General features: G+C 39.6%; 2 protein-coding genes across 2 annotated transcripts; one reads left to right on the top strand and one right to left on the bottom strand.

The window, feature by feature from the left end:
- Positions 1–5,169: 5,169 nt before the first annotated feature.
- On the bottom strand, positions 5,170–5,703 carry LOC106919027 (relaxin-like). The gene is made up of 2 exons (XM_014989161.2): positions 5,505–5,703; positions 5,170–5,425 (listed from the first exon to the last, which is right to left on the bottom strand). The coding sequence occupies exons 1-2, from the start codon at positions 5,692–5,694 to the stop codon at positions 5,274–5,276; spliced, it is 342 nt and encodes a 113-aa protein (XP_014844647.1). The 5' UTR covers positions 5,695–5,703; the 3' UTR covers positions 5,170–5,273.
- Positions 5,704–7,109: 1,406 nt separating this feature from the next.
- LOC106919024 (tubulin beta-4B chain-like) lies at positions 7,110–11,314 on the top strand. The gene is made up of 7 exons (XM_014989159.2): positions 7,110–7,249; positions 7,601–7,709; positions 7,980–8,090; positions 8,305–8,549; positions 9,150–9,472; positions 9,561–9,905; positions 10,500–11,314. The coding sequence occupies exons 1-7, from the start codon at positions 7,193–7,195 to the stop codon at positions 10,642–10,644; spliced, it is 1,335 nt and encodes a 444-aa protein (XP_014844645.1). The 5' UTR covers positions 7,110–7,192; the 3' UTR covers positions 10,645–11,314.
- Positions 11,315–12,674: the final 1,360 nt, after the last annotated feature.

Here is a 12,674-nt window from a genome sequence, read left to right as displayed (position 1 = left end):
AGCGCTAGCTACGTTTGTGGATTACGGACCTCTGTTGGCACCCCTGGTAAAGATGTGTAAAAAGTCTAAAAATGAATTAATATTGTACTTGGTTCCTCTGATCTACAACTTCCTTTTTTTTTGCAAATAGGATAGTACTTAGTCTTCCTTTACAATACAGAGAGGGAGAAAAACATCTTTATCTTTGATAGCGCACCACTAGCCAAAAAGTTAGCAGCACTAGCTAAAAAGCTAGCGGTAGTCACCCTAATCCTGATGCATTAATCATAAACATTAGGTCCACTAAAGCTAATGGTAAATTCTCTAAGCTAATGCTAAATGCTAATTTCAGCCTTGTTCACACCCACAATGTGTTAATGACACATGTTATATATATTTCTGTATACCTCATTCGTTTGGCTTTTTTTGTAGACTTGCCACTTGTTCAGTAACATTTCTTTAAATAATAAAAAAAGAACATGAGGAGAGGACTTCAAAATAAGAGCATGAATATAAATGTCTAACTACTTGAAGAATTCAGTTGTTAACCGATTAACTAAATTCTTTGTTTAGTTAATGAACAAAGACTTAACTTGTTTAACACGTCAAACAAGTTAAGTTTTCACAGTTAGTAAAAATGCTCAAGCGTTAATGGAGAAGGAAATATTAGCGCGTAAACGGAAGTGTGCCCACCACTGGTTGATTTAATTTTAAGTAGAACTCATTAAATACAGAGACAGTTAGCCATTAACTAACTGTTTTAACAGTTACTGTTTTAACAGTTAGTTAATGGCTAGTTTTATTTAAAAAAAAATTATTATAAAAATGTGTGTTTTTCTAAACTTTGCAATAAAAGACGAATTTACTTTAAGGGGATTTTTCCTCCACACATCTTCCCAGAGGGTGTCAATAAGTGTTGTTAGCACAGAAAATAAAGTAGTGCCAAACTAATACATGCAACAAATTATGGTAGTAGTGTTTGGCGGTTTTTATGGGGGATTTCGTTCGGTCATGTAGGTTGCGGCTTCTCCTGGACCAGTCGGAGTGAACGGTTCAAAGTTCGACATGTTTGCTGTGGGATACGTGAGCGTACACGAGTGCCATATGTGGATGAGGAGCAGAAGTTGCTGAAGAAGTTTCACAGTTTATGACTGTAGGAAGTTGCCTTTGATGCTGCTAAAACCAATACGGTCACTTTTTGTTGGCCAGGACCTCGAGGTCGTGACTAGGGAATTTTTAGGGATGTTCTGGCTGTCGTCGGTCAACAGTAGAACGTCTTTCTAATGGGGACAGCACTATTTAAGTCTCTGTTTTATTATTTCCTTCCTTTTTTCACCATCATAAATACACGATTTATCATTTTCTGATAGCAATATTTTAAAGCCTATGTGTAAAAAGTGTACATATATATAAATATATATAAATATATATATTAAAGCCGTTTTGGACATTTGTCTGGACATACGGACGTGTCTGTGGTTGTCCCTTAGTTTGTTGATGTCAGCACTCGGAATACATTTAGTTCACGACATGCTCTTTACCCGGTGTTTTTCATGCAGGTTTGTGTTCAGAAATAATAATTTAGAACAAAAAAAAAAAAAAAAAACAGAAGCTAATTGTGGATGTTTCCTAATGGTGCCACATCAAAGTGTTTTTTGTCCTCCACCGTTCCCATGGAAGCAATACCAGTTCGTCCATCTTCATCCTGGTCATGATGTGTATGTTTGCTGTGTAGGTGTGCTTTGGGACGAGACTTTTAACTTTCTCTTAAGTCTCCGCTCAACGTTTCGCTGTCCATGCACCTTCGAACACTGACCGTCGATAAACCTGGCATGTCATTGATGTACCTAGAGGTGTTTTCCATGCGATGTTAATGCTGTTTGTTTTCGGTCGGCGCACAGAATACAGTTTCACTGCATCTTGTTGCGCAATGTGTTTTGCACATCGCATTCACTTTGTTTACTCAACTTTGGTCTTGGTTATATATTTACGATGACGTATCAGGGCCATTGTGGATGGACAAAAAAAAAAAAAAACGGGGAGTAAATTTCTGCTAAAAAACTCAGAAATTTTCTAGAAGAAAAAAAGAAAAGAAAAATTCTGAGCTCTAAAAGGCTAAATTTTGCAAGAGTAAACCCATAATTTTTTTTTCTTGAACATATTTGATTTTTTAAACTCAGACACATTTTCAAGATTTTTTCTAGAATATTTCTGAGATTAATCTAAACAAAAAAAAATTCTGAGTTTTTTCCAACAGTTTTACTTTGCAAACTCAGAAATTTCCACATTTTCTTTGTAGGATAGAAATTTTCAGATAGTCGTTGGTGAAAATTTGCTCCTTTTTTTCTTTCTGTCTGCAATGTCCCTAATACACAGTCGTAGCCATCTGATTATTTAGGGATAAAAAATGTCTTTTTCAGTTGAGGGTGCAGAATTGATTTTATTTTTCTTTTAGATTTTTACAGTGCCTTGTAAAAGTAACCACACCCATATTTTTCTGTTTTGTGACGTCACAACAAACCTCAGTGTATTTTTTGCAAGAAACCAAAACTAAATGTGAGGGTGTAAAGTTGCTGAAACATAATGGCGAACACGATTTTCCAAAAATTTACAGTTAAAAATCTCAAAAGTGTGGCATGTGTTTGTCTCCAGCTTCCCTGCATTAAAATCTTCTACATGTTTGCTGTGTCCCTGACATCACTTTAAATAGGAACTCCTACTCTTTGTAGGTTTGAAGTTGTCCCACACTCTTTCAGTTTTCAGATAAGACTGAACATTTATCCATGAGAAGTTTGAAGCTGGAATATTGTTTTATGACCTACAAGGAACGCAAACCATTAATTGACTTATTTATTGTGAATTAATGGTTTATTAGATTACAATGAGATCCAATCGATTAGTAATGTCCGCTTAAACACCTTCTGTTAGTATTGCGGTTTGGTCGCCATCCAGCAGAGGGCGCCGCTGGTCATCCTTAAGTGGAGCCATCAAACTACCAGAACGGTAAAAAAAAAAAAGCTGTAAACGGAGTCTGGTGTGGCATGAAAAAAAGCACTTTACGTTATGTTTTGAAATATAAACATTCAAGAAGCTCATTGAGTTTTACCTCCATTCATACCGCATGACGGAGCAGCGTAATATGATACATTTAGCCCTTGATACAATGGAAAGACAGGAACCTCTGGTACAAAGGAAAACGCAGATTTTTAAGAAAATGGCCGTTTATCAATTAATCGTGAATAAACCCATAAATTTGATCAATTTTAGATCAACTCATTAATCAATAACTTGCATCCATATGACCTAACCATCCAATCCTTCTCCCTGACCAGTCTCCTGTGTTTCATTATCTTAATGTTTGTTCTCTGACTTATACTGACATTAAATTACACATAGCTCAACTGTCTAATAAAAAAGAGTCTTCTGACACCACTTAGGTTTTTGTTCGAGGTGTAAAGGAGACTGAGTGCAAATTCATTCTTCCGCTTTACAGTTGTGTGTTGTTCAATTTTTCTTCCTCTTCACAATTATGCACTACTTCATGCTAGCCTTTCACACACAAAAAACTCCCAATAAAATACACTGAGTTTTGTAGCTTTACTGTGACAAACTGTGAAAGGGTTTAAGAGGGTGTGGATACTGTTACGGGGACTTGCATAAGTATATTTATATAGTTTTTCTTTTGCCTTATTGATGAATAAAAACAATGGTTATCATGTGATCCTCTTCCTCAACTTTTCTCTGCCTTTTGGCTGTAACGTTTTTAATGTGATAGAGTCAGAATATGCAAACATCTCATGTAAATTTCACACCCAAAGCTTTTAAAGGTAAATATATGAAAAAGTCTATAATGTAACATCTGTTTTACTTGGTAATAAAGAAGAGAAAACTGATGAAGGACGTCTTCGTGTTACTTCAGGAGTTTTAAGCAGATGTGTCAAGATGTAAAAAAAACAACTAATTTAACGGTTACGTATACCCATTTATCAGCTAGCTAAGGGTCGTTTCCATCATTTTACAGCATGAAAATTAGGTAAACTGGCTTCACAACTCATTTATGATATAATGGCATACACAGGATGTACAACCTTCTACTCAGACGTCTTAAATCGGAAATGATGGCCATAAAGTCCAAACCAAACAGGCTTTATGAGTGTTTTTCCTCACAGCGTTTGGAGCAGTAAAAGCTCTCACTCAAATCAAAGCCCAACTTAGAAATCCCTCCCTCTGTGTAGCAGTTGCTATGATGGCACCAAACTCTGGAGGATGACTTTGAAACAAACATTTCAGATATCCGTTGTAAAATGTCCTTCAAATTCACATCGTTTTTATTGTCTGTTGCGAAGCAGAACTGGGAGTGAGTATAAAATTTTTGCTAATTGGGTAAAAAAATCTACAGTTTTACCTGGCCGTTAACGGGACACACACACAGAACTTTTGAAGAAACCAAATGTAGATGCAGGGTATTATGAGCCTGGCGGGCCACCAGGCTTTACTTGTGCCCCCACCAGATTTAGTATTACTTATTTAAGATTTTTTTTTTTAATGTTTGCATTTTTTTAAGACTTTATAGTTGGTGTGCAGATATTAATCTTCCACTAACACATAATTATCAAGTGATATTTTATAATTTCCTGTCAACTTTAAATATTTTTTTAACTTAAAACCACGGCGGGCCGCTGGATGAATGACTGCTGAGTGCCCCAACCACTGGGCTTAGCAAGTTTTCTGGGGCAAACCTTGTAGATTTGCACCGATAATCAGTAAATACAGACCCATATCCAATATGCCATTTCAAAGAGTATTAAAAAGACAGTTTATGATCAAATGTACCTCATAATGATGAGGATAACCTCTTTAGTTTTATTCAGTCAGGCTATAGACTACATCACACCACAGAGACTGTTTTAGGTTGATGAGTCTAAAACTTTTGAGTTGTAATAACTTGATTTCAGTGCTGTGTTTGACAAAGTTGTTCTCAACACACTAATTGATAGACTTGAAAAATTAGTAGAATTCTTTATTACTGTTCTAAAAGACCACAGAACAATCCATGGCAATCATAAATCTGGCCAAATGAATACATTTTGGGGCTCCTTTCTCAGACTACTTTTATTTCTTGTATCCTCAGGTTTTCCTCTTTGTGAACAACTTAATCATTAAACAAATACCTTGGACAAACATTCATGATGCCTTTTATTCGTGCCTACATGGTAAATCACAACATTATGGATACATTTGTAACTGAAATATTTAAACAGACAAGGACGGTATCTGACAGATAAGCTTCCCCTCTAGCACAGCATGGACAGCTCATTTCTTCGGCAGCCTTGTTGACAGCACATTGTTATCAAGGCCTGGTCCTGGTCCCTGCGATGATAATCCATCCCTGGAAGTTCTCCTGACTTCACAAAGTCTCGCTCTTCTCCTTTGACTTCCCAGAAGTCTGTCGCAAAACAGAAGTTAGTCAGATTTGTACTAAGACATCAAAGTTGCCGCAGTTTATCGAGCTAACGAGCACTGACCGTCTGGTAGAAAGCCCTTCTCCTCCTCCTCCAGTTGTCTTCTCCACCTGGACCCTCCGCAGGTGAACACCAACGCTCGCACAAGAGCCCGGCCACAAAGTCGCATGGAATTTCTTCTCTCCTCAGCCTGAAGGTTTGCGGCACACAACAGGCAGCAGAGCAGAACGCCGAGTTGGAGTGACGATCTCATGTTGTTCAAATTCACACAACATCCGTCCTCAGCAGCCTCTATTTATACAGCCTCCACTGAGCCTCCCCCCTCCTCCCAGGCCTCCCCCCTGGGCGATTCCTGTGTAAATGCCTCTTGTTATCTTTGGAAATCATCATGTGCTTTCACCAAACGGATGTCGCTTTGGTGATTTGGGATATGTGTGGGAATCTAGGCTGCTGTAAAGATGACCGATAAGCTGCATTTTCGTAGAGAGAAGATCCGTTTTACATCTGACCTGCTGAGTTTTTACTGCCGGGGATTTAGTTGAGAGTTACTTAATGGATTTCTTGAGATAACATGCGGATCTGATTGCTTTCTACATAGCAACAAAGTGGAATGTATGTGGCTATTGCAAACAGCAATTCTGAAAAAAAAAAAAACACACTTGCAGGTATACTTGTCAAATGAACAGCTTCAGCCATAAAGAACTTGTTACCTGTCTGTTTGTCGAAGTAAAAGCCGATTCTTGTTAAAATGACCATTAGTTTGTTTTTTTACGATGCGGTTTCCTGCTGTAATTTACACCAGTTGATGCTGTAATATAATTATATTACTATTATTATTCAGGAATCTATTTTATAGGCTAAGAATTAGACCTGTTTTTGGTTTTTATAGTGCTGAGTTATACTTTAATTGTCCCCCTACAACTGAAATGAACAAACAGTAATAAAAAATATTGCATTTTGTTTTTTTACCATCAGACAAGCCACCTTTCTCCTTGTTAAATAATGAATTAGATGTATCTGATCAAACTCAAAGCTAAGTTCAGGTTCACCAGCCACACCAAGGCCTCATGACTGCTAAACCTGCGAGATTAAAAAACGGCTGAGTTTCTTTCTTGCTAACTTTCGACTTTTCAAACTCAGAAATTTCCTTTTTTTTTTCATAGAAAATTCCTGAGATGAATATCAAAATATCTGAGTCTTTTGGCTGAAGTTTACGCCTCCTTTTTTTCTACAATGACCCTAATACGTTTGTCACAGTAACCCTACTGAAATAAATCCTTGTTTAATTAACCCTTGTGCGTGCGAGGACTGGGGTGTGGGGTCGGTTGGACCCCATTTCTACATACAAGGGTTAAGAACTAACAAGAAAGATGTAATAGCTCCATGCTTGACTTTTTTTTGTTTTTTCTTTCGCGCCTGCGCATTAAGTCCCTACACGCTTGCAGACGGAGTAAAAAGTAGTTCCCATCAAATCCGTCTCGTTGAGAAAAAAAATCACAATAATTTAGTTACTTTCTAAGGTGCACTCGTTAAGATGCATTATCTAAAATGACTGAAGTATTGAAAGTATTTAAATCTGACTTAGAGAATCGATTTTAAAGCATAAAGGTCGGCTATTGGACAATAGATAATCCAGTATCAATCCGCACTTTCACCAGTCAAAAAGCGAAGAAGAAAGTTCCCTCCATTAACGGATTTGTTGCACCAGTAGTTCATTCGTTGGGTTATTAGAAAGCTTTCTTTCGATAAAAATGAGGGAAATTCTTCATCTTCAAGCTGGTCAATGTGGCAACCAGATTGGTGCGAAAGTAAGTAAACATTAATTTTTAAAAGTAAGACTTAAAAATTAATTCGTTGGGACACCAACTGAAAAGTTACATTTACTTTGGTCGGGCTTCTAAATTAGCATTAGCTAGCTTAGCAAAAAAAGTAAAGGTAAGTGCTAGCTAAATGACAATCTATAGCCATACAAAATAAAATAGCATGTCATTAATCCATTTTACATTGTTTAACACCGACTGAAAAGTTACATTTAGGTTGAGGCCAAAAAATGTTAACATAACCGTTAGCTAAAATGTTAGCCGTAGCCGTTGGTTTCCGTTACTTTCCCGCTCCGCCCGTTAGTTTAAATGTAATTTTTCCTGTCTCTTTGGTTGTAGTTCTGGGAGGTAATAAGTGACGAACATGGCATTGACCCAACCGGGGTATACCACGGAGACAGCGACCTGCAGCTCGACCGGATCAACGTTTATTACAACGAGGCATCAGGTTTGTTCACACTTCGCTTCACAGTACAGTTAGTGGAGGAAACGCTTTAGTACCGTTATCTTACACAGGAGGGCCATTCTGTCGCCTAATTTGAATTTTCAATGATGCACCCAAGTCCAAGGTACGATTCGCCGCCGTTGCGAAGGAGTAGAGCGCGCGACCAAATACACGTCGGCCTCAGTTTTGGACGTGACGCCTGCACAAATACGCTTATATTAAAAAAAGCCCTACTTTGTGTGACTATTACATCCTCTCCCCTCTTTCTACTAGGGGGAAAATATGTCCCTCGTGCTGTGCTGGTCGACTTGGAGCCAGGCACCATGGACTCTGTGAGGTCTGGACCTTTTGGCCAAGTGTTTAGACCTGACAATTTTGTTTTTGGTATGTATATTTCTGTAAGAATTTAGTTTTGATTAAGAAAATGAAACTAGCACATGTTGGGCTGCCAAACAAAACTGGAGTGTTAATGGTTTAATTTCTTGAATGTTTTCCCATATAAACAAATGAAACTGGATATTTAGTATGTCAGGATTTTCCAGTTTTTTTTGTTTGTTTTTGTTTTGTTTTTTTAATTAAATACTTCGATCTGTAACAGGTCAGAGTGGTGCTGGTAATAACTGGGCTAAGGGCCACTACACCGAAGGAGCAGAGCTGGTGGACTCGGTCCTGGATGTGGTGAGAAAGGAGGCAGAGGGCTGCGACTGTCTGCAGGGCTTCCAGCTCACCCACTCCCTGGGAGGAGGCACCGGGTCCGGCATGGGCACGCTCCTCATCAGCAAGATCCGAGAGGAGTACCCAGACCGCATCATGAACACGTTCAGCGTGGTGCCGTCACCCAAGGTTTATATCGTCGCCTTCCTTAAATAATGGACCAAGCGGGAGATGACGATGTTCACTTCTGTTCACATATGATGGGATGCTCTGCTTCATAACTGCTCCTCAAGGTGTCCACACATACTTGAGACTTAAATTCATGTATCTCAAAGTCAGGCCTTGAAATGTCCTGAATTCATTTAAAAAAATGAAATACATTGACTTGTGGGAGTTGAGGTTAGTGGTTCCCTTGCTTGCTAGCTTTTTTTTTTTTTTTTTTTTTTTCCCCCTCCGATGTCCATGCTGGGTAAGTGTAAATTTATCGCCAGTTGCGTGGACGATATTTGTTTTTGCCATTGACTTGCTTCTGTTGCCAAACCATAAGGTTCTGTGTGTGTTGGGTACAACAAAAAAAAAAAACTGCAGTCAGCTGTTTCTAGTGCGAGAAGCACAAAGCTACAATTTTATTTTGGACATCTCTGTTGTGATACGGGTCTTAATTTCATTCATAGTCATCTTAAAAAGTCTTATATTTGGGTTGGTGAAACCCAAATAGAAGACCTAGTTTAAGATTCTCCCAATCTTAAACTAGGTTTCATTGTTTTCTCTCTATTCCCCTCCTGGCAGGTGTCGGACACCGTGGTGGAGCCCTACAACGCCACCCTGTCTGTCCACCAGCTGGTGGAGAACACTGACGAGACCTTCTGCATCGACAACGAGGCGCTGTACGACATCTGCTTCCGTACGTTGAAGCTGACCACACCCACATACGGCGATCTGAACCACCTGGTGTCGGCCACCATGAGCGGCGTCACCACCTGCCTGCGCTTCCCCGGCCAGCTGAATGCCGACCTGAGGAAGCTGGCCGTCAACATGGTGCCGTTTCCCAGACTGCACTTCTTCATGCCGGGCTTCGCCCCGCTGACGAGCCGCGGCAGCCAGCAGTACCGGTGAAGATGCTCAATCCCCCATTATATTAGGATTATCCTCCACTTCTTTAGATACTTAATTCCAACTGAATGTCTTCTCTTTTCCAAGGGCCCTGACAGTCCCTGAACTCACCATGCAGATGTTCGACGCCAAGAACATGATGGCGGCGTGCGACCCGCGCCACGGCCGCTACCTAACTGTGGCCGCCATCTTTCGTGGCCGCATGTCCATGAAGGAGGTGGACGAGCAGATGCTGAACGTTCAGAACAAGAACAGCAGTTACTTCGTCGAGTGGATCCCCAACAACGTGAAGACAGCCGTCTGCGACATCCCGCCGCGTGGCCTCAAGATGTCTGCCACCTTCATCGGAAACAGCACAGCCATCCAGGAGCTGTTCAAGCGCATCTCAGAGCAGTTCACCGCCATGTTCCGCCGCAAGGCCTTCCTTCACTGGTGAGTTAGGGTTAATCAAACGCTAGTCTGTTTGTCCAGAGAATTTGCTTGGGGAGGTGCTACCGAACTGATGTGGACCAATAAAGCAAACTCTGGTCCACCGAAAAACCTTGGTCTCAATTCGGTTGAATGACCACTGATGCAGTTCAAATTCATATGTGAATGCAAGCATCCCAGAGAGCTCTCCAAAAGCAGCAAGCCAACTTTTAACACAGGGCATTCTGGGTAAATGCATCCAAAACAAACGCGTTAGCAGAAGAAATGGCTCATGGTCAAAGCGGAAGCAAAATTCTACAACCACTAAATCTGACGTCACTCCATTTGTTTACTTTTCATGAAGAAGGAAGTAGCGCTCAGTGTCTTCTTCATAGGTTTTCGTCTAGTTTCCTTCGGTAGTTCTTTTTCCCTCCTTGATGCAAAGATGAAAACAGGTTTTTCAACAGGTTTGACGTGCAATGTGAAAGTGAACTGCACCATCTGAAAATGTAACAAATGTTACAACTTTGATCCTCAATCTAACCGAGTTTATCAGGTGTACTAAAACACAGTGGTGTGCTAGTGCAAGGCCTAGACGCTAATGCTGTCTCGTCACAGGTACACCGGCGAGGGCATGGATGAGATGGAGTTCACCGAGGCGGAGAGCAATATGAACGACCTGGTGTCTGAGTACCAGCAGTACCAGGACGCCACGGCCGAGGAGGAGGGCGAGTTTGAAGAGGAGGAAGAAGACATAGCCTAGGCAGCTAATATGGCGGCTTTGCTCCTGAGCAACATTGTTAGATTTCAGCGTTTCTTTCTTTGTTCAAAGTGTCAAACCAGTGACAATTAAGGTGTGATAAATGTCACCAGTTTTACTTGTTCTAAAAGTTTTAGGATTTTTTAGGCCTTGCAGAGAACATGTTAAATATTACTTTAGAATTTTCTTCTGGAACATAAATGTATTAACCTGTAATTCTGCCCTGTAGCATTTTGAATGTTTTGGATATTGAAGCTTTCATCTGTGAGCGGTTTGTTTTTATGTGGTTGCTCATTTATTTACTGGGACTGTGATGAAGAGTGTTTTTCTGAATGTTGTAACTCCTCCAGTCTGACCTCCACATTGCCTGCTCACAATGCATTTCTTTAAAGCTGTTTATTTTTTTACGTAACAAGTTGGTACAGAACCCGTCTAGCAACATGGGAGAAAAAAAACAACTATATAATATATTGTGGGAACAACTTCATTATAGAGAGGTAATGCCAAGAGTGTTTTTTAATTCCCATGTCACTGGATGGGCTCTGTAAATTTGTCCGTCTTTGGATTTTGTAATTTTCAGTCTGTGGTGTATTTAGGATGGTTTCATTTATAGCACTACATTAATAACTTGATGTTATGTTCAGAGTTTTAAATAAAGGTTTTTACCCTGGTACTAAGCTGTGACTTGGTGATTTTGTCAGTTGAAGGCATATAAATAAATAAATAGAGCAATATGAGGGGATTTTAATGCTTTCATGTTGAAAATGAAGGAAATGAATCTGGATGTTACAGAGCCAGTGTATAAAGGGCGACATCTGCTGGTCAAATGGCAGCATTGTATTTAACCGGAGGGAATTTATGAGCCATATGGAATTAAAATCCAACACATGCGCAGTAACATGATGCAATGATCTTAAACGATAGTAAAACTAAATTGATAGAATATTTTCAGATCCATCAAACATCTGGAGTTGGTGATCTGCAGAACTCTAGATCCCGAGAAGGAAACGAAGTTCTGGTCCAACTTTCTGCTGCAGAACAGAAAGTTCACGATTTGCATTGAAATTAAATCTAAGCCAAACATTTGAGATCTGTTGACTTTTCTCTGCATACATTAATCAAAAGTAAAGGAAAACGTGTTTCAGAAAACTTTATTGTATATTTTTTAATAAGTAACTCATGGATAAATGAGTATTACTCCAAGATGGATTAAGAGATGCAGAATGTATGGAGGTTTGTTTTAATTCTCTGATGAGAGTCTAAGAATAATTCGGCTGTGTTAAATCTGTCTTGAGGTTGTTTTTTTTACCCCATCATGTGACCTGCGAAGGTTTTGCTGCAACTACCATGTTGGAGTCTGAAGTTCATGGTTGAAAATTAGTCATGTTGGGAAAGAAAGATGGCTGCCAAAGCTTTGGTGAGTACAGTTAAAAGACTACAGGAAGTGATTCAGCTTAGTAAATATCACTATAAAAAACCTGCATCCATCCTCAGTATGAGACATTGCTTTAACTTAGACAACTTTTAACCTATTTAAATAATGATTGGTGCATTGTTGACATATTTTTTCTAGGTAACCAGAAGGCGTCAACGCCACCTTGGAAATTGCACCCAAGGAAATAGAGCACCAGTAAGGCACTGAAGGTTTGTAAACCAATGAGAACAAGACTTGATTCCACAAAAAAAAAAAAAAAGCGCAAAACTGAGGAAACAAAGCAACAGGGTCTCCACCGAGCTGCAGCAGCTTTTTGTCTGAAAGGAAATTACAAATTAACAGGTGGTTTCAGAAAATGGTAGCATGTAAAGGAAGCCATTTTCACCTACCAGAGGTGGATGTCTCCATCCCAACCAGAGAGCCCCTTTCAGCCCAACATCAGCAGGAGGATCAGCTTGCCAGTACTTTCTATAAATGAATTGTCGTGTTTCTGTGCTATAAAACTCTATGGATGCAATAAAAAGTACATGCCTGCTTTACGTTGCTAAGATCAACTGGGAAGGTGAAACTGTAGCCACACCTCAGTACCAAGCAGGAG

This window comes from Poecilia mexicana, unplaced genomic scaffold, assembly GCF_051168715.1.
Source record: "Poecilia mexicana isolate PSO_F unplaced genomic scaffold, ASM5116871v1 scaffold_17, whole genome shotgun sequence".
Lineage (NCBI taxonomy): Eukaryota > Metazoa > Chordata > Actinopteri > Cyprinodontiformes > Poeciliidae > Poecilia > Poecilia mexicana.
The sequence above is the reverse complement of the archived record's forward strand: the minus strand, read 5'-3'. Positions and strand labels throughout refer to the sequence as shown.

What these genes read in the sequence shown, in the direction of transcription:
- LOC106919027 (XM_014989161.2), bottom strand. Translation starts at nt 5,694, where the DNA reads ATGAGATCGTCACTCCAACTCGGCGTTCTGCTCTGCTGCCTGTTGTGT. An exon ending in GAAGGGCTTTCTACCAGACG is followed by an intron (nt 5,426 to 5,504) that starts GTCAGTGCTCGT and finishes GTTTTGCGACAG; the next exon opens with ACTTCTGGGAAGTCAAAGGA.
- LOC106919024 (XM_014989159.2), top strand. Translation starts at nt 7,193, where the DNA reads ATGAGGGAAATTCTTCATCTTCAAGCTGGTCAATGTGGCAACCAGATT. An exon ending in GCAACCAGATTGGTGCGAAA is followed by an intron (nt 7,250 to 7,600) that starts GTAAGTAAACAT and finishes CTTTGGTTGTAG; the next exon opens with TTCTGGGAGGTAATAAGTGA. An exon ending in ACCTGACAATTTTGTTTTTG is followed by an intron (nt 8,091 to 8,304) that starts GTATGTATATTT and finishes GATCTGTAACAG; the next exon opens with GTCAGAGTGGTGCTGGTAAT.